This window comes from Tuber melanosporum (genome assembly GCF_000151645.1).
Source record: "Tuber melanosporum whole genome shotgun sequence assembly, scaffold_122, strain Mel28".
Classification (NCBI taxonomy): Eukaryota; Fungi; Ascomycota; class Pezizomycetes; order Pezizales; family Tuberaceae; genus Tuber; species Tuber melanosporum.
Window position 1 is genome coordinate 243060 of NW_003298780.1, and position 23035 is coordinate 266094.

The 23035-nt window shown below is 44.9% G+C and overlaps 1 protein-coding gene; it reads left to right on the plus strand.

The window, feature by feature from the left end:
• Positions 1-15492: 15492 nt before the first annotated feature.
• Positions 15493-19198, plus strand: GSTUM_00002154001 (uncharacterized protein; the record flags this gene model as incomplete). XM_002835985.2 has 9 exons in its annotated part: positions 15493-16639; positions 16698-16796; positions 16856-16953; positions 17011-17115; positions 17168-17889; positions 17974-18159; positions 18225-18474; positions 18537-18951; positions 19013-19198. The coding sequence occupies 8 exons, from the start codon at positions 15493-15495 to the stop codon at positions 18558-18560; spliced, it is 2631 nt and encodes an 876-aa protein (XP_002836031.1). The 3' UTR covers positions 18561-18951; positions 19013-19198.
• Between the last annotated feature and the right edge of the window lie 3837 nt (positions 19199-23035).

A 23035-nucleotide genomic window follows, 5' to 3' on the forward strand; every position in this document is an offset into this window, starting at 1 on the left:
TACTGTTTCAGCCATCGTCCGCCTGTATTGTTATGGTCCGCGTTGGGATCTCAGTCTTGATGCCTGGCGTTAAAGTCCCCAAACACAATGTCAGGTTCTTCGAGTTCATCCAACCATCGAGCAAACTGGTCTTTGGTATAGCTGGATCAAAAGTGGACTCCAGCAAGTACCTTCTTTGTCTTTTTCTCCCCATACCCAATCTGAGCACTGCCTTCCCCATGCCCAACCACCTCAAACAGTCCACAAATGTGGGACCGAATAAACACCTCAACACCTGACCATTTAACAAAGGAAAACAAATCCCAACCGTCAACATCTACTGGTACATGTGGTCTCTCTCGATCAACAGGAGGTTCAATAATAAAAGACAAATCAACAAAAGAAAACAAATCAAACGCCAGCGCCCGATTCCGACTACTCCTTCCCACGTTTAATGCCAAAGTCGTAATAAGCATTAAAAGGGGACTTCAACTGATCCACTCAGGCAGCAAGGGCCAGAGGCATAGGCGGAGCCAGTATTCGGATCCCAGGCAACCCAACCCATTTCCTTGTCTCGGGGCTTGGTGGCGGTGCCGGCCTTGGTTTTTAAAATTCCACGTGCCGAGGAGGGGGAAGGCCATTCTGGTTCCTTACCCTTGGCCTTTTCCGACTTACGGCGGGGAGCCTGTTCCTCCTCATTACTGCTGATCTCAACCAGCCTGGGTGTCGGGGACCTCCCACGGCTGCGGCTCCTTCTCCTTCCATTTCCTCCTGTCCTCCCACCCTGCTGTTCCGGTCTTCTGACAGGTTCCTTGGCGGGCTTTGCAGGTGTGGCTGTTCCTTGTCTGGCAGGTGTTGAAGGTGGAGTTGGAGATGACGATTTGATACCTGGGCATCGCTCATATCCTGTGAAGTGGTCCATCCAGTCGCATAATCAACACTGTCTCCTGGTATGTCCACAGGCCTGACCCACTCCTCCTGAACAAGCCAGCTTGCTGCACATGTGCTCCCGAGAGAAGTGTTCTCCGAAGCAGAATCTGCACCTGGGGGGGCGGCCACATGTCGCTTCGAAGTGGCCAGTTTCCAGGCACTTACCATATACCTTAAGGGGACGATACTCTTCAAAGACCCGGACATTACGGGCACCTCCTCGCAACCAAATTTTTCCCTCTGTCAGTCTTTCCTTAATGGCCTCATTATTCTCCACCACGAAGCAGATGCCGCAACTCGCAGCATTGGTCCCCCCTCATGGCATGTACAGATCCCATAATATCGGGCCGGGAAACAGTGACTACACCAGTATTGGATTGCTCTAAATCAGTGCGAAGGCCATCATAAGCCGGGCTTTCAGTCCATCCTTCCACCCTCCAGATCGATCCCTGTCCTGTGTCAGCAAGTGGGACACCAGAAACAAAAATCTTTACCTTTTCCAGGTCCCTCTGGAATTCAAACTCTGGGAGTGACAATTCTCTGAGCAGATCGAGCCTGGCCTTGTCTAACCTGTTGCCCAGCTCCGTCACGGAGTGTCCTGCCAGAGTCAAGAAGATGCATCCAATTTCCGGCTGGACATACCTTGCGCGAATATATAAAGCATTTCCCTGTATCTTTCCCTGATTGGAAAAGGTCGTATTGATCCGATTTCGGATTGCCTCAATATCGACGCCCTCTGGCAGGGCAACCTTCTTCCGAGTGGCGAAGCGCATGGTGATGTGCCTCCCTCTAGCATTCGGGGTTGGCGATGAGCGCGGTGGTGGTGGTACCGAGTTTAGTGGATCTGGGGGTCCCATTAGTACCCGTCGGTATTCCTGTCGTGTCTGAGCCGCACCTATTTTGATGCTGGCCAGGGCTGCTGGCCCGGACTGAGCCGCCATAGTAACAGGTGTCATAACCTTTGGAGCCGATTCCTGTTCATCGGCCTTCCCCTGAGTCTTGGCCGGGGTCGCCGCCTCCCTTTCTTCACCAGATCCTCTGGCAGCCTTTCTCCTCCGTCTAGCAGTACCACTCAAGCGTTTGCCACGTTTCCTTTGTTCTCTTCTTCTATCTTCCTCCTCCCCTTCCTCTTCTTCCCAGTGAACAGACTTGCCTTCACCTCCACGGGCTACTCGCAAGACCACCCCCCCTTCACTGGAGGAGCTGCCGCTACTGCTGGACTGGTGGGATGAGGCCGCTGATGTGGGTCGAGCAGGATGTACCTGCTCCTGTAGGCCAGCATGGGGCTTGGTCATGTATGCCATTCGTTTTACTACCTCCGTAAAGGAGGCTTTAGCAGTAGGAGCCTCCTTAGAAGCCTCCTTTCTCTCAGGGTCAGGGGATGGTAGGGTAGGCTCTAAAGAAACATCGGAGGTACTGTGAAGTACAGCTAGGGAGGATTGGTGGCGTGGGGACAACCTTACCTGGAGGGCTTCAATTTCCTCCCCTTGCCTGCCAACAATGTCGGTCAGTGTTTTTACTGCCCGTTCCAAGACATGAACTCGGCTCCAGTAGTTTATCCCGTCCCTCGAACCTTCATCGTCAAAGGTGGGGCCACTGTTCATCCAAGTTCATACATCCTGTACTGTGTCATCTTCAATCGACCTGGACTCCGAGGCGAGGAGAGGCTGAGTATTACCAGACCGGATGTCTTCCAGACCTTCCATCATGGACCCGATTACACTACCTGAGCGGGGTTCGGGAGAAGGAGTCCTACCAGCATCCAGTATCTCACAGACACCTGCCATGATCGAGTCCACCTGGGCCACTATAGTGTCGGCGTCCTCAGGTTGGGTTTCAGGGAGCTGAACTTCCAACAGGATTGAATTACCACTAGGGGTCTCCACGAGGTCCCCCAGTTGGCTTTCAGGAGGTGACACCCATCGTTTAAAAATAGGCAGAGGTGATGAATCTATGGCTGGTGAAGGGGCGTGTATGCTGTCGCCCAAACCAGTCGCTTCTGAGTTGCGTCCATCATCCAGTTCCATAGGGGTGTCCCTGGCCAGCACCTCAGAGGTGGGTAGGACATCCTCAGTTATCAGTGGGGATGGAGAAGGAGGTGTGGCCTCGATTGTCAATGGGAGTACCACTGGTGGCGGGATGGCCAGGCGCCCATGGTGAACATCGAGGGGCAGGCCAGGAAGATCGGGAACAATCTGTTTTTTCCGTCCCTCATCAACGTTGATAGCCCTCAAGAATTGGGGACCAAGGAGAAGAGCAGCAGATTGCTTAATGGGAGATGCCGACCGTGTCCGGTGGCGTATTCCAGAGGCAGGAGGGTTGTAATCCTCGTCATCAGGGTCATCTAGCTTGAACTTCGCGGTTTCGTAAAGAGCCCTTTCTCTTGAAGACATTCCTGTCAGAAAGGAGGAGGTCGAGGAGCCGGTCCTGGTCTGGCGGAGGAAGCTGGGCATCTTGCTTTAGACAGCCCTAGCGAGGAGAGGAGTAGCGGACCAAGAGCTGGCCTCAACCGTAGTTGCAGTTGAGTTGTCCTTGGCGGGGGAGACGGAGGATTCAGGGACTATAGCCTGAGAACCTTGAGGAGGGGAAGGTGTGGGGGCTGGAGAGTATTCTGAGCCACGGTCCAAGTTGAACCGAACGAAGAGCTCTGTGGTAGTGTCTTTGCTCAAGCCACATGTAGCTGAACAACCTCTCCCGATCAGGAAACCTCTCACCAAAACCTTTACTTCTTTCATCGTAGCGATGGTCGCCTCAGCGACTATTTGCCGAACCACATCATCAAACTGCGGGTTAACCACATTTTGGCACCCGTGACAGTGGTGAAACTGTAAGAAACCAAAGTTTCCTTTGGGTGCTACATATGACCGTGTAGTTGTGGGAATGAGGCCACGGCCAGCCTTAGTAGCAGGCGCAAGAGACAGGGCCGTACGGGCTGTCTTAAGCGAGGAGGAGAGGTTGGAGTCGAACCGAACAGGGGACGACATCCTCGAAGAGGGGGGAGAATCCGTGGATCAGGAGGCTGTCGACGACGCCATCCTCGCCCAAACTATACTCAGTGATTACCAGGACCAGGCCACCGATATCTCACACTGAAGTATCTCCTAAGTGAGAACAACAACTTCTAACCGACCGCCCGAAACGAAAAACACAAACAAGTAACAGTAGATGAAGTATTTATCGCGAGCGAGATATGGTAAAGTATTGGTTATGCTCACTTCCGACACGGAGTGCAAGAAGTAGGAAAAGTACTTAGAACAAAGCATGAAGAACCTATCCTCCTCGGCCACATTGTCCTCCTTATATGGTATTTTTCCCGCCCATAGTCATGTGACCCAAAGTGGTCACATGTGTGAAACCAAATCATAATAAACTAATCATGTGACCACAGTGGTCACATGCTCAAAACCTATGACCTCATAACAGGGTCATGTGCAAAAACTCATAAACCAATCATAACACAATAAACAAGTCATATGACTCGACTAAGTCACATGCTTGAAACCCATGACCTCATAATAAGGTCATGTGCAAAACATAAATCATATACACAAGGCATACCATCAAGGCATGCTCGAAAGATATACTCGCCAGGTGCACGTCTCATAACTCATAATCGAGTCATGTACAAAATATAACAAATCATAACATAATAAGTCATATGACCTAAATGAGTCATATGTGTGAATCTATAACATACCTATGACTCATAATCATGAGTCATGTGAAAACCTTTTCCGTGCCAAGCCACATTCATGACAGGCTTTCACTCTGCGAGCTTCCCTGTACTGTGGAAGAGTCTAGTTACTACTGAGTAAGATCTTTCATACAGATAGAGGTGGTAATACTAGCACAGAATTCAGTGCGCCATTCTCGAAATCTGCTTTAATGTCGATGAAATAGTTTAGTCAGATTTGTTAGCACCTGTCACGAACGTGGCTCAGGATGAAAGAGGTTTCACGTGATGCATAGTTATGAGTCACAGGTATGTTATTGTTTTACACATGACTCATTCGGGTCAGATGATTTGTTATGTGTGGGATTTGTGATGCTTTCGCACTTGGCTCAAATATGAGTCATTGTACATGCGCTGGGTGAGTATGCCTTGCAAGTGTGCCTTGCGGGTACGCCTTGCGTATATGATTTATGTTTTGCACATGATATCGTTATGAGGTCATGGGTTTCGCGCATATGACTCGTTTATTGCGTTATGATTGGTTTATGAGTTTTGTACATGATCTCACTATGAGGTCATGGGTTTTAAGCATGTGATTACTTTGGTCACATGACTAGGTTGTTATGATTTGGTTTGCACATGTGACCACTTTAGGTCACATGACTATGGGCAGAAAGAATACTATATAAGGAGGCCGATGTGGCCGAGGAAGATAGATTCTTCATGCTTTGTTCCAAGTACTTTTCCCACTTATTACTTTAACGAATATAAAATACCTTACAATCTTTATCTTTATTGCAATATTATCGTTACGACAAGAAAGGTTCTTCACGAAAACGAGTTAGAGAAAGCTTACAATAGGCATTCCCAATAGGAGACAAAGGTCTTGTACTATCAACAACGTAGGCAGAGGCCTAGAGCTATTGTAAGACGAAGGAAGAAGAAGAACCAACGAGAAGTATCATTCCCCGTCACCAAGAACTAACTATCCAAAGAGGAATCATTACTGTACCACTGAAGACTTCCAAAAAGGACTGGCAGCTCAATCCTGATTGAAAGATAAGCCTACGAAGGACCTGAGCCAATTGACAGGTGAGACGTCTTCATTTTTGATCACATTCAAGTAGCAGTAGTGGAATTTTGGATTTTGGTAAGAGTTACTTGGCTGGCGGGTTGGCTGGACTGAGGAGGTATTTCTTTACCATTAATGGTCTTACACTAGGTATTCCTGTTGGGACATGGTACAGGCATGTTTGAGGTACAGGGTTGGAGGTTTAATTAGTTCATAGTTAGTAGTTAGTAGTATCTTGGTAGCATTAACCTGGAGTGGGGGCCCGGCCCTAGGACTTGTCGTATGCTGAGGTCAGCCATACAAGTATACTAGAAGCCACTCAATCTTTACTTAAGTGCATAGTGAATGTTGAAAGTACAACTGATGAGACATGAATAGTCAGAAATTTCCAAAACTTAGATATGTTGAACTTTAGAATATGTAGAAAAGAATTCTGAAATCAAAGTTTGTAAATTATAACTGAATATATAAAATATAGGTATGATATTATGGAACTTTCTACAAAAACTATATTATATAAACAGACTATAAAGACAAGAAATAAGGTACCACATACAAGAGATTGACTTGATTTATTATACAAGATATACTATATTAGCTATTAAAGTAGAAGAAATCAATAAAGCAGAGAAGTATAAAGTAATACAGTAATATTAGATTATAACATCAATAAACAATAATAGGAATCATACCTCTAAGGTTCTCCCTCAGTGCTACCCCTTCTCCTCCCATTATTGCTCCAGTGCCTTGCACTTCTCTAATTGTTAGTTTTTTTATTTCTCTGAGATTCATAGTTGTCTTACCTTCTAGGATCCCCTCAGTACTACCTCTTCTCCTCCTATATTGCTGCTTGAGTACCTACCACTTTACTTGCTATTAGCTTAATTTTTTAAAAATATTTTCAAAGTAAACATACCTGCTATATCCCTACTTAGTGCCACCACTATTCCTCCCCTTTCTGCTGGACTTGCTAGTTCTTTTCTGCTGGTTAGCTGTATTCTTTGCATCCCAAGAACTTGTAACTTACCACTTGGGTCTCTGCTTAGTACTCCTTCCTCCCCTCTCATTGCTACCAGATTCCCACCTACTCCTCAAATATTTAGCTATCAAACTTTAAGACAGTGAATAAAACAATAATATTACCCTCCAAATATTCAACTCCTACAAGTGCATTTTCTCTCCCTACTCTTCCTGCTACTTGGGCTATTCTTTGTTTTACCTGGTTTTATAATAAAGCATATTGGAACTGATTTTGGTAATATCAAAACTGAGCAGGCAAAGGGAATAACTCAGTAAATACCAGCGGCAGGTTTCATAAAGATTGCCTTGGCAATTATGATGGAAGGCTTGGTCTCCATAATCTCTCCCATTATGAATACACCATGGCATAGCTAATAGCATACTAAAAAATATAGTACGGGAGGGTCAGAGTAGTGTGAGTAAAAGAGTTATTATATGAGTTGACAATAAGTAAGGATGTTGAAATGATCCCTCTTCGGGTAGTTAGTTCTTGGCGACAGGGAATGATACTTCTTTTCTTCTTTTTCTGCTATACGATAGCTCTGAGGTCTATGTCTTCGTTACCGATAATCCAAGACCTTTATCGTATATCAATATTGTCTATCATAAGCTTTCTTTAACTCTATCTTGTATAAAGCCTTCTCATCGTAATAGTCATAAAGGTTGTGATAATGATAAACAGCATAAAGGTATTTTATATTCATTAAATTAATAAGTAGGAAAAGTACTTAGAAGTCAATCTAATTTTATTTAAACTCTTACCGCCAACACTGGCATACAACGAGCCCCCACCAGTACAGGGATACCGCAAACTAGTATATCACTAATTCCAAGCTATCTAAGTCTACAGTCCCACACCTATTATCCCTGAGTCATACCTACACGAGAACTAATTACAAGACCATCGAACAACCAAGCGCTCACCCCAGTCCAAGTCTGTAGCCCTTCTGGTATGAAGCCAACCAGTACTAAGTGTAGCCAAAGTCAAGCAAAAGACTAACTCAACCAGGTTTTTCATCCAACAGCAAACACTACCACCCAGTCTAAATACAGTCCCACGAAACTAAAACTACGGGCAATATAATGGCAGGGAGGAGGCAACCAACATGTCCACCTCTCGCGCCTGCATACCAGGCTGTCAATCCTATGAACCCACTTTGCCAGTTACCTCTAAAGAGTGTACCAGTGAGGAGGACCTGTACCTGCCACCTGTAGTTCAAACAAAACCATACAAATAAAGGAAATATATAGAAATATTAACAGACCAGGAAGGTCAGTGGGGCCTATCTCTCACCTGTGGTGCCTTGTCTCCTCCCGCTGTACCTGGAACTAAACTAAAGAAACCAAACAGACCCCACGAAACTAAGAATACAAGACCTAAACAAGTCCAACCAGGTGGTCACAACCCACTATTCACACAGGTGGCCATCAGCCAGCCAGTCTATCAGGGAGCTTTGCAGCACTCAGCAGCCACACCCAACAGTCTAAGTTAGACTAGAAACACTTAATTAGACCTCACTGTTAGGAATACCGAGATTCAATACCCAGAAGTCACCCTGGGTAGGATAACCTTACCTGGAATTGGAATCTCTGGTCTCTAACACCCCTTTGTGGCCCCCCTTACGGGGCCCACACGACATTATACATATCAACCTCAGTTGCGTCCTGTGATTATAATACTACAGAATTGAAGGTGTCAGAATAATACCATATACATCGCCGCCGTCCATCTGACGGGATCCTGTTCGCAGGATATATCAGAGGGGACCTTCGGCTAGGTCTGAAAAGTGGAATAGAGTAGATCCGTCAACTACCCAAAATGTTACTAGGCTTCAAAGATGTGATATCTTTGGCATGGACTGTAAGTAATGGGACGTTTTCGCACAAAAAGATGGTATTGAATAGTAAAGGATCTGAGCAAGAGACCAATACATTCACACCCACCCTACAATTTCTAGTGGAGTTGAGAACTCTAAGAAATACAAGTATAGAAGTTATTAGACTTCACGGAGTATTGCAACCAGGTTTCAGAACACATTGTAGTTACAAAGACAACTTCTCATACTACAACTGTGATCGAAATCCTGTTACCCAAAGCAACCAAGGGTTGCCAACCGAGGGAATAATTATCAATCTGGTGGAATAGCTTTCTGCGAATTAGTAGGAAGCCTTCTAAAAGACATTTATCAGTTGAGTAAGGAGTTATGGAGGTTTAAAGTAAGGCGACCAAAAAAGGTTTGCGATTACGACTACCTTCATAGATACAACCTCCAGATGAAACTGATCCTTTCATCAATAACGAAGACAATTGGAGACAACTCAGTTCAACTTGAGAACTAGGCCACAAGTCTAAAGACTCTAAAGATCAAATAACTACTATTGGGAACAGTATAGTTCCGAGTTAGTTATATCAGAATTAGCAAAGAGGGTGTGGTGATTTTCAGGGTCTCCAGGTGTTCGTACCTTTCAAGAGTACCCAACATTACAAGTTATAATCAGAAAGGTACATACTGGCATGATAAATAGATGTAGTCTGCGAACACTCAGACAAAAAATATAAATATCAAAGTGACTCCTAAGCTTTAGACATCATCAAGCAACGGAGAATAGACCTTAACAATATAATATTGTTTTTACGATTCTATCTTACTTTACCAAATTTACTTCACTCTTAGTAGTCATAAACGAAAAGAGTGAACCCACACCTTCCTAGACAATCTCTGTCTACAGAAATGAATTTCGATTGGCTTAGACAATTCTGAAGTCTATCAAATTGTCTCTACCTAATACTCATCCAACCTGATGCAGGCCCGACCGGTGCTCGTAGGTCCCTCTTTCCCTCCAATCAGCCCTCCCCAAGCCCCACACACCAGATGTTACAGAGCTCATCCAGCCCTTTCAGCCCCTCAGACAGATCAACCATCTAACAGCTACAGGACAGCTTATACCTAGATCTATCATGCAGCCACTGGTCTTGGCCACTCAAATAGAGCCCTAACTCCTGACATTGTGTAGCCAAGGAGGGCCCATCAGCCATAGCTAGAAGCTATGAAGAAGGCAGCACCAATACCCGAAAGCACCAGCACCAGCCACACTGTCCAACCCAGCCCAACTAAAGTCAAACCAAGTCAGGAAAGGGTAAGCAGAGCCAGCCAAAGCCAGCCCCACTGCTCCGGCAATAGGTACAAACCAAATGACGAGCAAGAGGCACCCCCAACAGATGCGTCAGGAAGAGGGAGGACGAGCGAACAGAAGCAGAAAAATCGAAGGTAGGACTAATTTGCAATAGGTGAAGCCGCTAACCATAATTCACAACCGAACCACCCAAACACACAGACAACACAAGTGTCTGGCAGCCAATCATCCCACACTACCTCAGAAAACAACAACAGCCACCCAGAGAGTAAGACATTTCAGGGTCAAAGCCATCCCCACTGAAGCAAGGAGGTGATAGCTGATTAAACCACTGTAAATGCCATGAGGACAAAAGCTCCAAGAGAACAGTGATAAATAACATCGTAGAATTCCGACCATAGAAACAAAATATAACGAGGAGGGGCAGGGCTGGTACTACCCTGCCACCTGACGAATAATGCAGCTAGTATGACAAGTTTACACTTGGGAAGGTCATCAGTCTAACCCAAGGACATTTTACATTGTGAGATCTAAAGACTCCATTAAAGCCCTACCAATATGAGCTGGACTAAAGAACAATGCTGGTAACCCTTCCAAACACAATGTTCAATCTCCCAAATTAAACACGAAACCTGTAAGTAGACGATAGACAGGAAGCTAAAGACATTTTAACAAGAAGGACTTATAAGCACCTGTGATGAAAAGCTTGAAGTGCCAGTATTATAAGATATCCAGCAAGTGACGAAATGGTGCAAACAAGTAATCCGCCACGCAATATAAATAGACCTCAATACTAAGAACCCCAGGAACTACTAAGCGAACTCAGATATCTCCCCCAAAATCTCCAGCATCAAAGTCTATTGAGTGTGCAAAAGAAATGCTCCAAGGCGGAGCGACGGCAAGGCTAGGGAAAAGTACTTAGAACAAAGTGTGAAGAATCTATCCTCTTCAGCCGTACCGGCCTCCTTATGTAGTGTTCTTCCCACCACAAATCATATGACCCAAAGTGGTCACATGCACGAAACCAAATTATCACAAACTAGTCATCTGACCAAAGTAGTTACATGCTTAAAACCTATAACCTCATAGCAAGATCATATGCAAAAACTCATAAACTAATCATAACATAATATACAAGTCATATGACCCCAAGTGGTTACATGCACAAAATGTAAATGTGTGCATTCCGGAGTAGGAGAGAAGAAGCTTGATTTTTTAAATACAAAGCGAGAAGGAATACTAATATACTACATCAACTAAGTAGTCACACCAGACACTATGTCCTATACTACACAGACTACCTTTCCAACGTAATGCAGTAGTGATACCCTTATTCCAACATCAAACTACAAGAGGTACCCAATGTGGTAAACCACTGATAATTAAATTAGGCATAGTCAGAGATTGAGAAAACAAACAAGAGTCGTGTGACTAAAGAAAAGGAAATGGAAACTACCTTAGTACAGCAGATAACTACTAAGTTCAACACAAAATCCATGATTTTGTGATGAGGTCATTTGTGAAACATAAGTCATATGCGCAAAACATACCCACAAGGCATACCCACAAGGCATACTCGTCAGACACACGTCCCATGACTCATAATCAAGTCATGTGCAAAACATAATAAATCATAACATAACAAGTCATATGACCTAAATGAGTCATATGTGTAAAGCAATAACATACCTATGTTTCATAATCATGAGTCATGTGAAAACCTTTTCTGTACCAAGCCATATTCATGACAGATGTGATGGTAGAAGTAATGGTTGTGGAAAAAAGATAAAAAGGAATAGTTTACTATATAGGAGAGAGAAAATTTCGCATTTTTGGCTTGGCATCTTGGCATTTCACTTGCAAGATCTGGCTGTGATGGCAATTACTGTAGGGGTATATGTGAGCACAGCATATCTGATTATCAAATCAGTCACTTAAATAGATCTGATTACACATATCTGATTAGACAACTCAGTAGATATTAGACTAGCACTGTCTCAGCTCGTTGAGCACCAGCGTGGTGGTGGCTTATGTAATCATATATGTCCTAAGCAGTCGCACTATGGAGTAATATCTGATCTCATCAAATGCCACAATCTGATCATTGGATATCCCATGATGATATATACTCCTGTAGTATTTGCCATCACAATAGGATTTTGCTTGTATGACTATCCATATCTCCTCCCACAGACTTTCAACATTTACAACCTACTTGAGCGTAGATCGAGGAGATGCTAGTGTGTGGTAAGGAAGAGAAAAAACATTTTTGGCGGGGTAATCAGATTAGATGTGTACATTTGGATTAGATCGCGCACATATTTTGTAGATAAGATCATCATTTTCCAATAGCTACTTAGTACATATTAGAAATAAAATTAGATTGAATGTTCTAAGTAATTTCCTTACTTATTATGTTATCTGAATAAAACATTTTTATGATCTTTATCCTTTACATTTCTCACAAGCCTAAGTACAATATCTCTATAAATTACAATAATAGTCATTACCCAAGGGAGTGTTTATAACATAGGCCAAAGGGCCTAAGAACTATCAAAGGAAGAAGATATATATATATTAAGAAAAGGTATTGTTGCCTCTCGCTATATATTCACAGGGACTTAGGCACATTACAACTTTCGATTTATTCCATCTGTATATTTCCCCAATAATAGCGTTTATTCTCTCATATCTATTTAGTATTTTGAACTTACCTATATATGAGATGTCACATATGCTATGATACTACAGATAGGACATATTTTACGTTGTTTCGTTTGATCGCCACTGGAAAATAAACTTTTCAACTTTGAAAAGCCCTAGCAGTATGATACTGTGCGGTATCATAACCCAAATCTGCGCACTGCAACATTGGAGCTAGTAGTGTAGCCTATCCGCCTGATTACTGTGGTGGTCAAGTCACCGCAGCACTGCATATTCCGGCGCCATGCTGCCGTATCAAACAGGACCGGAATGGGCGTTAAAAAAGGCAGAGCAGTATGATAACGCATCGGACCGGGAATTTACCGTAGGTCAGACGCAGAGGTGAATCGCTTTGCACGCGAATTTTGACCAAATCCTCACTGCTGAAATTTTGGCGAAACCAAACCTCCAAATCTAGCTAAAAATAAGGGCAAACCTAATATGATGTGCAACCAGGAATACCTCATACACCTTTGTATTTTTTACCTTCCCGGTTTTGGAGGTCAGTTGGGATTTTCAGATTTCACTTTGTTTGGTGCATTTCAACAGATTCACTTCCCTGTCTGATCCGCTTCCCGGCCCGATAGTCCACTTACACCCGGACTCAAAATCCCCTGTCCGTCCCATCACCTACGTCTATACCCTAGTACGTTAGTGTGATTCACTCATAGACTACCGTACTTGTGGAGAAGCGGGTTTGCCGCCGTTTTTTTCTTCTTTTCTACACTCCTGTTAGGTGCTGTGTGGGGGGAGAAAAGTAATTTAGGGTGGCGGGGTAAGTTGGCGGGGTATGATATGTGTTGATGTTATTGTGAGATTTGGCTTCATTTAACTCTGGCGAGTTTTGTGTTGGTGCTGTCGTTGGCCGGTTTATTCTCTTCCTATCATACAGTGTTGTTGTGAGCGGCGGTGGTGGTAACTAAAGCTGTTCAGGTCCAGGACGCCGTAGACAATTATGAAAGGCAGTCCAGGGGACATTATATCGTCGGCGGTGGGTTTTGGGGGGCATCCATCGTTCATCCAGCCTATGCGCTTACCGCTAGTAATTTAACGTTGGTGTGATAAAGAATCTTTCTATCTTCTCTCACTCGGTTCAGTTCCATCGGAACACTGCAAACGGCGGCAACGTAATTCTTTGTCCGGGCGTTGTATCGAATGTGGGGGCTACAATTCCGTTTAGGGGAAGAAAGTACAGGTTTTGCATTGTTCGCATTGTGAGGCGGGGTGGTATGTACGAGTAGATCCACCCGCATGTTTGGGGGTCGCAGGATACAAGTAGAAAGAATATGGATGGATCATATGCCTCCACTAGTTTTTGTGTTTTTTCCCCTCCAATGGGGGGAGGACTGCACGAGTTCCGGGAGTTTGGGTACCTTTACCGCAATTACTCACTCGAACGTTCCCGTCGGTGTTGAACGACAGGTTACTGTACTGCCAAGCCGGGTCACACCAGGCCAATACTCGTATACGGAGGGGACATGAGCACGATTGAAAGGCTAAGGATGCCTTGCTCGAGCGCCCTCGCATCCGTTCTCGAGGACACATTATCGTGGCCAAAAAGCGAGAACCCTCGAGGATTGCCAGGAAGAGAAGGGGGCAAATAATGCTCGAGTACCGGCATGGTATCATAATCTATCTTCTACGAGTACTTTATGATACCGGTACTCTATTAAAATTTTTATGAATATCAAGTTACGCGCGAACCGCCGTTTCCGCCAAGGTCGTGCCCTGGTAGGTATGACAGACGGACAGGGAACTAGGGTTGATCCTTTTTTGTTTTCACTCACATACGAGTACACAAGCTTTTCCAACCTACTCACCACCGCAGGTACCTTTGCTGGTATGATATTGTATCATACACTACCAACATACTCAGCGGTATCTTTAATCCCTTCTTTCTTTCTTTCTTTCTTTCTCTCTTTCTTCCCCCTTCGCTCTTTTCCGCTTTCTTCACTTTCTTCACTTTCTTCGGTTCGGGGGTTTGTGGCCATTTTCTTTCTTGCCCCTCCTCTTGGAGCTCTATCATAACGTTTACCTTAATCATACTGTTGTCCCTGTAGTAGTCTAGGCCAGAGTTACCTTGCTTGCAGCTTGCGCCTTTCTCTCAGCAACCCCCCCCCCCCCCACGCTCTCTTCTTTCTTTCCTTCCCAACCACCCACCACCTCTCTCTTCTTCCACCTCTCCCCACCACAAGTCACTCTGGAATTCAAAATTCCGCAGTTCTTCGCTCCTTCCGTCTCTTGATTCTGCCCTTGAATCTATCCTGTCCTTCCTTCCTCTCACTCGGTTTCCCGCTCTCCCCAGCTCGTTTCTCTCGAAGCTGCCCAGTAAGCAATGAGTGACCATTACGGAACTATCAGTAGTTCTTCCAAGCGTCCCAAGCTACACAATAACTCCCCCGAGGAGCTTGTCGTCACCGGTGCCGGCCCTTCACTCGTCTCTACTCCTCCCAATATCCCGCCAGCTCCGCCGACTTGCCAGACTCCCGAACCCGTAACCTCCCCTAACGGGCTAGCTACACCTCCGATCTCACAAAATGTCACCAATACTCAGTTGCAACCCCCGCAGGCTATGGGCCGGCTTTGGGACAGGCCCTGGGAACCACCGCCGAATCCTTTGGGAGGAGTTATCAATAATCCAAACGGGGGCCCAACCTACAGTGATGTTATGACAAATTTTGGAACGCCCATGCGGGAATATCGACCTCCGGTTTTCCAACACCCTCTTCCTGTGCCCCAAAAATACCATCCATTGCCGACTCCTCCCGTTGGGAACGGGAATGGGAACGGGGATGGGAACAGGAATGGTAGTGGCAACGGTAACGGTGGGGAGAAAGCGCCCGTGGTTGGGGTTAGTGTTATAGATCTTACGGGGGACGACGACGACGACGTCCAAATTGTATCGAATAGAGCTGTTTCCAGAGATGTTCAGATTGTTCATCCAAATGTTTCGGAGGTGTGCTTTGGATTGATGGAGAAAATGTATGTTACGGCTCATTCTCTTCCAGCACCAATTCCATTGGAGGACCGGTTTACCACTCATTGGCCGAGAATACCCGTCTCATTGAAATGCCACGGCGGCGGTTCGTCGTTGAGTGTGGGGGTTATAGATCCATTCGGAAAGGAATTCGGTTCTCTCGATACGAATAGTGCGAGGGTTTTGGTTCCGTTGCTGGAGAGGAACTTGGTACGGCTCCAGACAATTGTCCTCCCTAGAAAGAAGCAACCGGGACACCTCCCTGGACCCGAAACCGACGGCAAATGCAAAACTCCGCTCGAGATGCAGGCCAATGTGTATGGGCCCGTGATGAATATGGGCGCAATAGCGAAAATTTTGGCGGATAAGAATGGACGTCTAAAGAGACCTTCTCAAACCGACGGATTGGAATATGTCCCACCCATGGGCACCCCAGGCGTGTCCCGGGTCCTGCCAGTGCAGGTTGATACAGAGGCGGCGGTTTTCACCATGCTTGAAGAACTGCAGAAGCAGGTCGAGAATCTGCCTAATGCCGAGGCGGATCCACGAATCACCACTCCCCTCTTAAAACACCAAAAGCAAGGGTTACATTTTATGATGAGCAAGGAGAGGGATCGTGACTACACTGACTCGAAAGGGAATACCTCGCTCTGGCGCACGTTCGGGCACGGTAGTCCCACATTTTATGAGAATGTCATCACCTGTGATCAGAGAGAGGAAAAGCCTGACGAAGTCTACGGGGGCATTCTCGCGGATGTCATGGGCCTGGGGAAGACTCTGCAAGTGATATGCCTAATTGTCGGTTCCCTCGACGCGGCGACGGCATTCGCCGCTCCGGCTGAAGGCGAGCGCCCGTCCAAGAGGAGGAGGGTCAAGACGACCCTGGTCGTTAGCCCTCTCAGCACCATTGGAAATTGGGAGGGGCAGATCAAGGCGCATGTCAAGTTTGGGACTCTCAGTGTTTACGTCTATCATGGCCCGAAGCGAGTGCTCAGTATAGAGAAGTTGGCTCAATACGATGTCATCCTCACGACTTACCAGATTGTCGGAGGAGAGTTTGCTAAACACACGACTGGCGGTGGCGGTGCAAGTGCTTCAAAAGGCAGCTGTCCGTTCCAGAAGCTTCATTTCTTTAGAATCGTCCTGGACGGTCAGTCAATCTCTTCCCCATAGATGAACATGAGAAAGGAACCTGCTAATTAATGCAGAGGCCCATATGATCCGTTCGCCCTCTATCATGCTCACAAGGGCTATGCTTTCTTTGAATGCTCAGAGACGTTGGGCGGTTACTGGAACTCCAATTCAGAGTGAGTTCCTCTTCGTTTGACCCTTTTTTTGGGCTGTACATTAACTGACCCCCCCGTAGATCGTCTTGGGGATATTGCGACTCTAGTCAAGTTCCTTCGCATTGCACCCTTTGACGACAGCACTGCCTGGAATAAATATATCGCAGCACCGTTTAAGGTAGGTTTACCTTGGCACGTGAAATGGTGATATTCCGCCAATTGATTTGGCGTATAGAATGCGAATATTGAATCTATCGCGAATCTTCGTCGTATACTTCATAGCGTCACCTTGCGGCGCTCGAAGGGCATCATTAATCTACCTCCTCGAAAGGACGAAGTGGTAAGGTTTTCTTCCCCTTCCAGGAGTATCTGTTGCTAATGTATCTTTACAGGTGTTTCTCGATTTCTCTAGCTCTGAGCAACAATTATACGAAGCTACCCTGCGGATGTCTAGGCGAAAGCTGGATCTCGTTCTGAGGGATGGCCACATCGGTGGGCAGAATTATGTTCATGTTCTGCAGAGTATCTTACGCCTACGCTTGATTTGCGCTCACGGAAGTGAGTTGGTGGGTGATAGTGACACCGCCGGGATCACTTCCTCGCATGCAATCAATGTTGACGAGATCGGTGGTAATGCTAGCGATCTGCCATGGTCTGTCAAGGACGGTTACCAAATATTCCGACTCATGTATGATGCGAATGACGACATTTGCGCTCTCTGCGAGGCCAAAGTCGGTATTAACAGTACAGCCGGCAGCGTTGGCGATGAGGACTCACCTTCAAACAAGAAGGTTGTTGTCATAGGTCATCTTACCGCATGTGCTCACCTGCTCTGTAAAACATGTGGGCCGAGATTCACCGAAGAATTCAATAACGCTTCAATTAGCGCCGCGGGAAACAAACCTTTGCACGGGGATTGCCCACTCTGTGGGGCGTGCGTCAGCTCCGCTCTACTGGATATTAAGAGCGATTACAATGAGGACTCAGTCCAAGATCTCCAGAGGAGGAAGAAGCTAAAGGGGAGGTACGGAGGGCCGAGCACGAAGGTCAAAGCTCTTATCTCATCTCTCCTTGAGAATAAGAAGGCAAGCACGACTAGCAGTCCTATAAAGAGGTTTTTTTACACCCTTCCTTCCCTCCTTCCTTCCTTCCTTCCTATCCATAATTACTTAATTGATTATAGCTAATTATCACATAGTGTTGTCTTCTCATGTTGGACCTCCCACATGGACCTTATTGAGATCGCGTTCAAGGATAATGGTATCAACTTTGTCCGCTTAGACGGCAGTATGACCCGCACTCAGAGAAACCGCGTGATGGAGGACTTTGAAAGGGCTCCGGAAATCTCGGTCATCCTGATATCTATCATGGCTGGGGGTCTCGGGTATATCTGACTCCTTTTCTCGTTATCGCCGTCCCGCCCAGTTGATAACAAGGATTGTTTTACAGATTGAACCTGACAGCAGCCTGCAAGGCCTACGTCATGGAACCTCAATTCAATCCTGCTGCGGAATCACAGGCAATCGACCGCATACACCGTCTCGGCCAGACCCGTCCTGTCACCACGACCAGATATATTATGCGTGATTCCTTCGAGATGAAGATTGTTGAACTTCAGAAGAAGAAGACCGAGCTTGCTAATCTTTCCATGTCCTCCGGGAGGCTTAGTGGGAAGGACGCCATGGCGAAGAAGCTGGAGGTATGATATGGTTTATTCCCCCCCGCGCGAAATGGTTATGGCTGACTGGGGTTTGCACAAAGGACCTCAAAACGCTATTCAGATAACTCTTTAGCTCTTTAGCCTCACTTCCTTTCCTTTCTCGCTACTCGTGCTTTTTCCCCTTTCATTCCCCCCTTGCTTGCTTTGGCATTTCGGCATGGCCATGGACTTATTACTCCAGGGGCCCGTCCAAATGGATACACTACATAACCCCCTCCTCTTTTTTCCCCTTTCTACTGCTCTTTGGGTGGTACGTACCACCGCTACCGCCTTTTTATTATGGCATCACGCGACATACGATATGACTGCGGCGCTCTTGTTCCCCGGTTCCGATTTTCGCTCCTGTTGTCCTCTCTTCCTTTTCCCTGTCACCAAGGATACGGTTGGAAACAGGTCCTATCATTATTCACCACTTAGAGGGGGTTTCTGGTACATTTTTTGATGGTTTTTTATTAGGTAATCCTGTGGGTCGGAGTTTGGGTCAGGGAAAACAGTAGCTTACCATAGCCTAATTTAGTGGCGAGTGAAGAAATAGAAAAAATGTTTGAAAGGGAACCGGAGAAAAAAATGGTGGTAGTGGGTTTTTGCTTGCCCGGGTAGGATAGTTATGGAACTCGGTTGCTAGGAGAGGATGTGGGATAGGCCTCAAGTAATTAAAGGATTTGCTGGACTAAATATAATATTATTCTCAGTTTTGCTTTTATTTTGTTGTGCTATGCGCAGTACTTGTATGAGCTGCAAAATGGGGTTGGGATGAAAGTAAACTTTTACTACTTCTGGTCACCCCCGGTATGATAGGTTTGCCATTTGTGCTTTGCAACCAACCAAGGAGCCAGCTCGACTATACTGCGCCAGAGGAGTTCTTTGTTCTCGACTCGAGCAGTATCCGAATAGCCAATCATTCCCTCCCCCCATAACAAATCCAGAAGCACAGTAAGTTATCATACAGCACAGTACTTTGCAACACGGCTCCTGCACACCACCACCAACTCTCTAATCCTACCATATCCAGACATCACGACACCTAGAAGCCCTTGGATTGTCTTCTCATCACAGCCACCACAAGCCAACAACCCATCTTCCCAAATTATGCTAAGCACCTTCACCGCCACCCCATAAGTTAACTTCAACTTCCCAAACCCTCAAGCACCCCCCTCCCCAACATCGACGTCCAAACCAGCGCGTACTGTGCTCAATAACCACCGCAAGGCCTCCGCAGACCATACAGAATAGTCCCCACTGAATCACTCACAATCGTTTTCAAATTTTGCGGATTATATTTAGTATTGGAAAAACAGATTATGCGAGTGACCGTTGATGTCCCAGCCTCTTTTTTTTTTCTCCCAGTGTATGATAAAAATGATTTGATTGTGGGAGTGTGTTTGGACGTAATGGTGAGTACTGTGCTGTACCGTACTGTACCGGTAGGTCGGGTTGTTGTAGCTTTTTGGTAAAAATGATTGTCGCGGGATTTGTTTTGCGGTTTTTTTTCCTCGCTTTCTTTCTTCCTTTCTTTTCGCTATGGGTATCATAAAAGATTAAGTGGGGTTGGTATTGGTGTGGCGGTTGGGCGGGATCGGGGATACGGGCCGAAATTAATCCGGGTAAGGGGAGAGTGGGTACGGAGCGATGCCGTGGCGTATGATACTAGACTATACTACGTTTATCCGCGTCACTTATGGTTGGTTAGTAGTCACGCCGAAGTTCAATGAATGGGAGAGACTGTACCGTACGTGACGTGACGGGATGTGATTCCGCTCGACTTCTTCATCTGCTGGGTCATTGACTTCTTACCGCTCCGTAGCATACCGGTATGATATGGCAGCATAGTTGAAGGTCTCCCATGTCTCATGCTTGACATGGTAGTAAGGGCAGAGTTGGCGTGGGGGAGCAACCAGGGCTGTTCCAGTCTGTATATTATATCCAGATGCTCAGGTATGATAATTCTTGCTTGCTTGCCCTCGTCCGGTAAATCCTTCTCGCTGTTAAGCCGTCAAGGCCCATGAATGTGTGTGGGAATAGTGGAGTTAGTTAGTTGGCAGTATCGTAATAGCGGTAGGGAGATGGGGGAATCATGAGGTTTCAGTTCTGCGCAGGAGCTGGCTCCTCGCCATCTCCTTATAACGGAAACTGATTCTGGAGGATCTATATAGGTTCCAAGAGGGCGATCGTATCAAGGAGACTTTAAACGTCAAAGGGATAACTCGATAGTAGAGTGAGGGGGGAGAATCGAATGGTAAAATTTAGTGACGTTAAGTGGGCCGTTTTGCTCGGTAAGCTCTTGAGGGGATTTTTTGTTGACAAAGCAGAAGATTGTATATTCTTTAGTATGATAGGATGAGATACTGAGAGCTACTCTTACTCTAAATTGCTGCCCCAACTTGGTAGGCTTATTCTACCTAATGCAAAAGGGTTGACTGATATATCTCTTTGGAGTAGCTATCCTCCACAGATGCAAGGCCACTTGGACCAAAGTATTCCGTTACATAAACTCCTGTTTGTCATGTTACTATTCAAGTTATAATTATAAAAGAAATGCCATTTTTCAGAAATGTGAGTGCCTATCACAACATTCTCAAAGATTTTATAGTATTTTAAGATTTATATAAGTTCTTAGGCTTGAATTATATAAACTTAAAACTAGAAATATTTGCCTTCTATGACATTGTAACAGACTTTATTTCACAAAATTTTCATATAATAATAGTTTATCTAATTTCTGAAAACATTTATGGAATATAACATTTTACTTGATCTAATAATTATATAAAAAAAAAGGTTTGTAAATTGATACTAGTAGCAAAAACTCTCAGAGCATGTTGAAGATAATAACGAAATTATTACTTTTAATAGTCATGTTTTTTGACAAGTATTATACTGATATTATTATAATAACTTGAAGGTCCTGTTTAGCATGTTGTTACTCTTTAGCATAAAATTTGGCAATAAAAACTTTCTATTTAGTAGTGTATTTGGTTACATTCAGAAATATGATACTGTAAAAAAAAACATTTCATAATATATGATAACTACTAGTATCATATATTGTAAAAAGAAACATTAAAGACTTAATAGATAGGTATAGGATTTAAACAAAAATATTTTATAATGTAATTATAATATCAAATTTTAACTCAAAATTTCCAATCATTATGATAAACTATTTAAATAATAATAATATTTAATCAGTATCTCTTTATAAATTTATCACCTTCTAAATGTCAGAATATATTTACTGTTAATTTGCAGCTTTCTAGCTCCAAACACTAGTAGGTAAATTCTCGATCAGAATAATACTTTTTAATGCAGAGTATTTATTTTGCATTTTTTTTTTTTAAAAAAAAGACAAACATTTATATTTTTAAAATATCATGGAATTTTATTTTAGAATAATATTATCATAATATTATTATATTACATTTTCAGCAAGTAATATATTTTGTATTGTAATACACGAAATAGCGCCTAAGCCTACTTCAAGTATTAGAAAATACAATGTTTTCAAAAAAAAAACACAATGTTCTTTTAACAGGTTATGATACAAGCTAAGCAATGCTTTAATTTTTACCAAGGCTCGAATTACTAAAGAGTGTAAAAGGGCCATATCCAGTTAGCAGCTACTGTTTCACCCATAGCAATAGAAACACAAATCTTGTAGGAGGCTTGTGGGTCAAGCTATAGCCAAAAATGTACTGTACAGTGTTAAAAATATTTCGTTTGGAACGAAAATGCCATTTCTCCGGCATGCCAAACGGGGTCTTAAATCTATTTCCCCTCCTCCCTCAATACCACGCGCAGCTGTTCTAGCTGGGTACAGTACCTGCAGTTTTGAGACCTGTGACTACCATACCTGAAGTGGTGAATTTTTCGAATCAAGTAGTGTACTGTACAGTACTTGGCACTTTATGTGTGAGCTCCCTCGTAAAATCCCGGCGCTTAAATTGGGCTTCTAAGCCGTTACGAGTTCCATCGCGGGAGATCGTCAGGCCCGATGGTGTGAGTGGCGAAATACTAAATTCCTGGATTCTTGGCTACGGTACCGGTACTTGAGTTGCTCGTGTTCGGGGGGGGCATTTTTTATATATCAATTTTTGTGTGGCTCTGCAAGGCTGCGATGGGGTAACTTATACTGGGCGACCGGGATGAGGTATGCCCAGGAAATATATATACTTGAATACGAGCATAAACTTGGGCTGTGTTAATACTGATATCAATAGGTATTGCAGAGTACAGCGCAGTGCCGTAGGTGACCAGGCGGCGAGATGTGGTGCTACGTTCGAGCAGAAGAGAGCACTCGAGTACCGTAGGTGAGGGCACGCATTTGGCTGGCCGGCTGGATAGGTTGGGGTGTGGGATCGGTTCGGTTGGTTGAGGACTTGGGTAGGAGGATTATTGTGGGATTGATGGCGGGATCGGACCCAAGATGATGGGCGAAGTCTTAGTCTAAGTGAAAGGTACAAGTGGACTGGGGAGAGTGCCATAAGTTGTTGGTCTGTTCTTCCATATCGGTTTATGGTGCTTGTATGGATTTGGTTGGTGA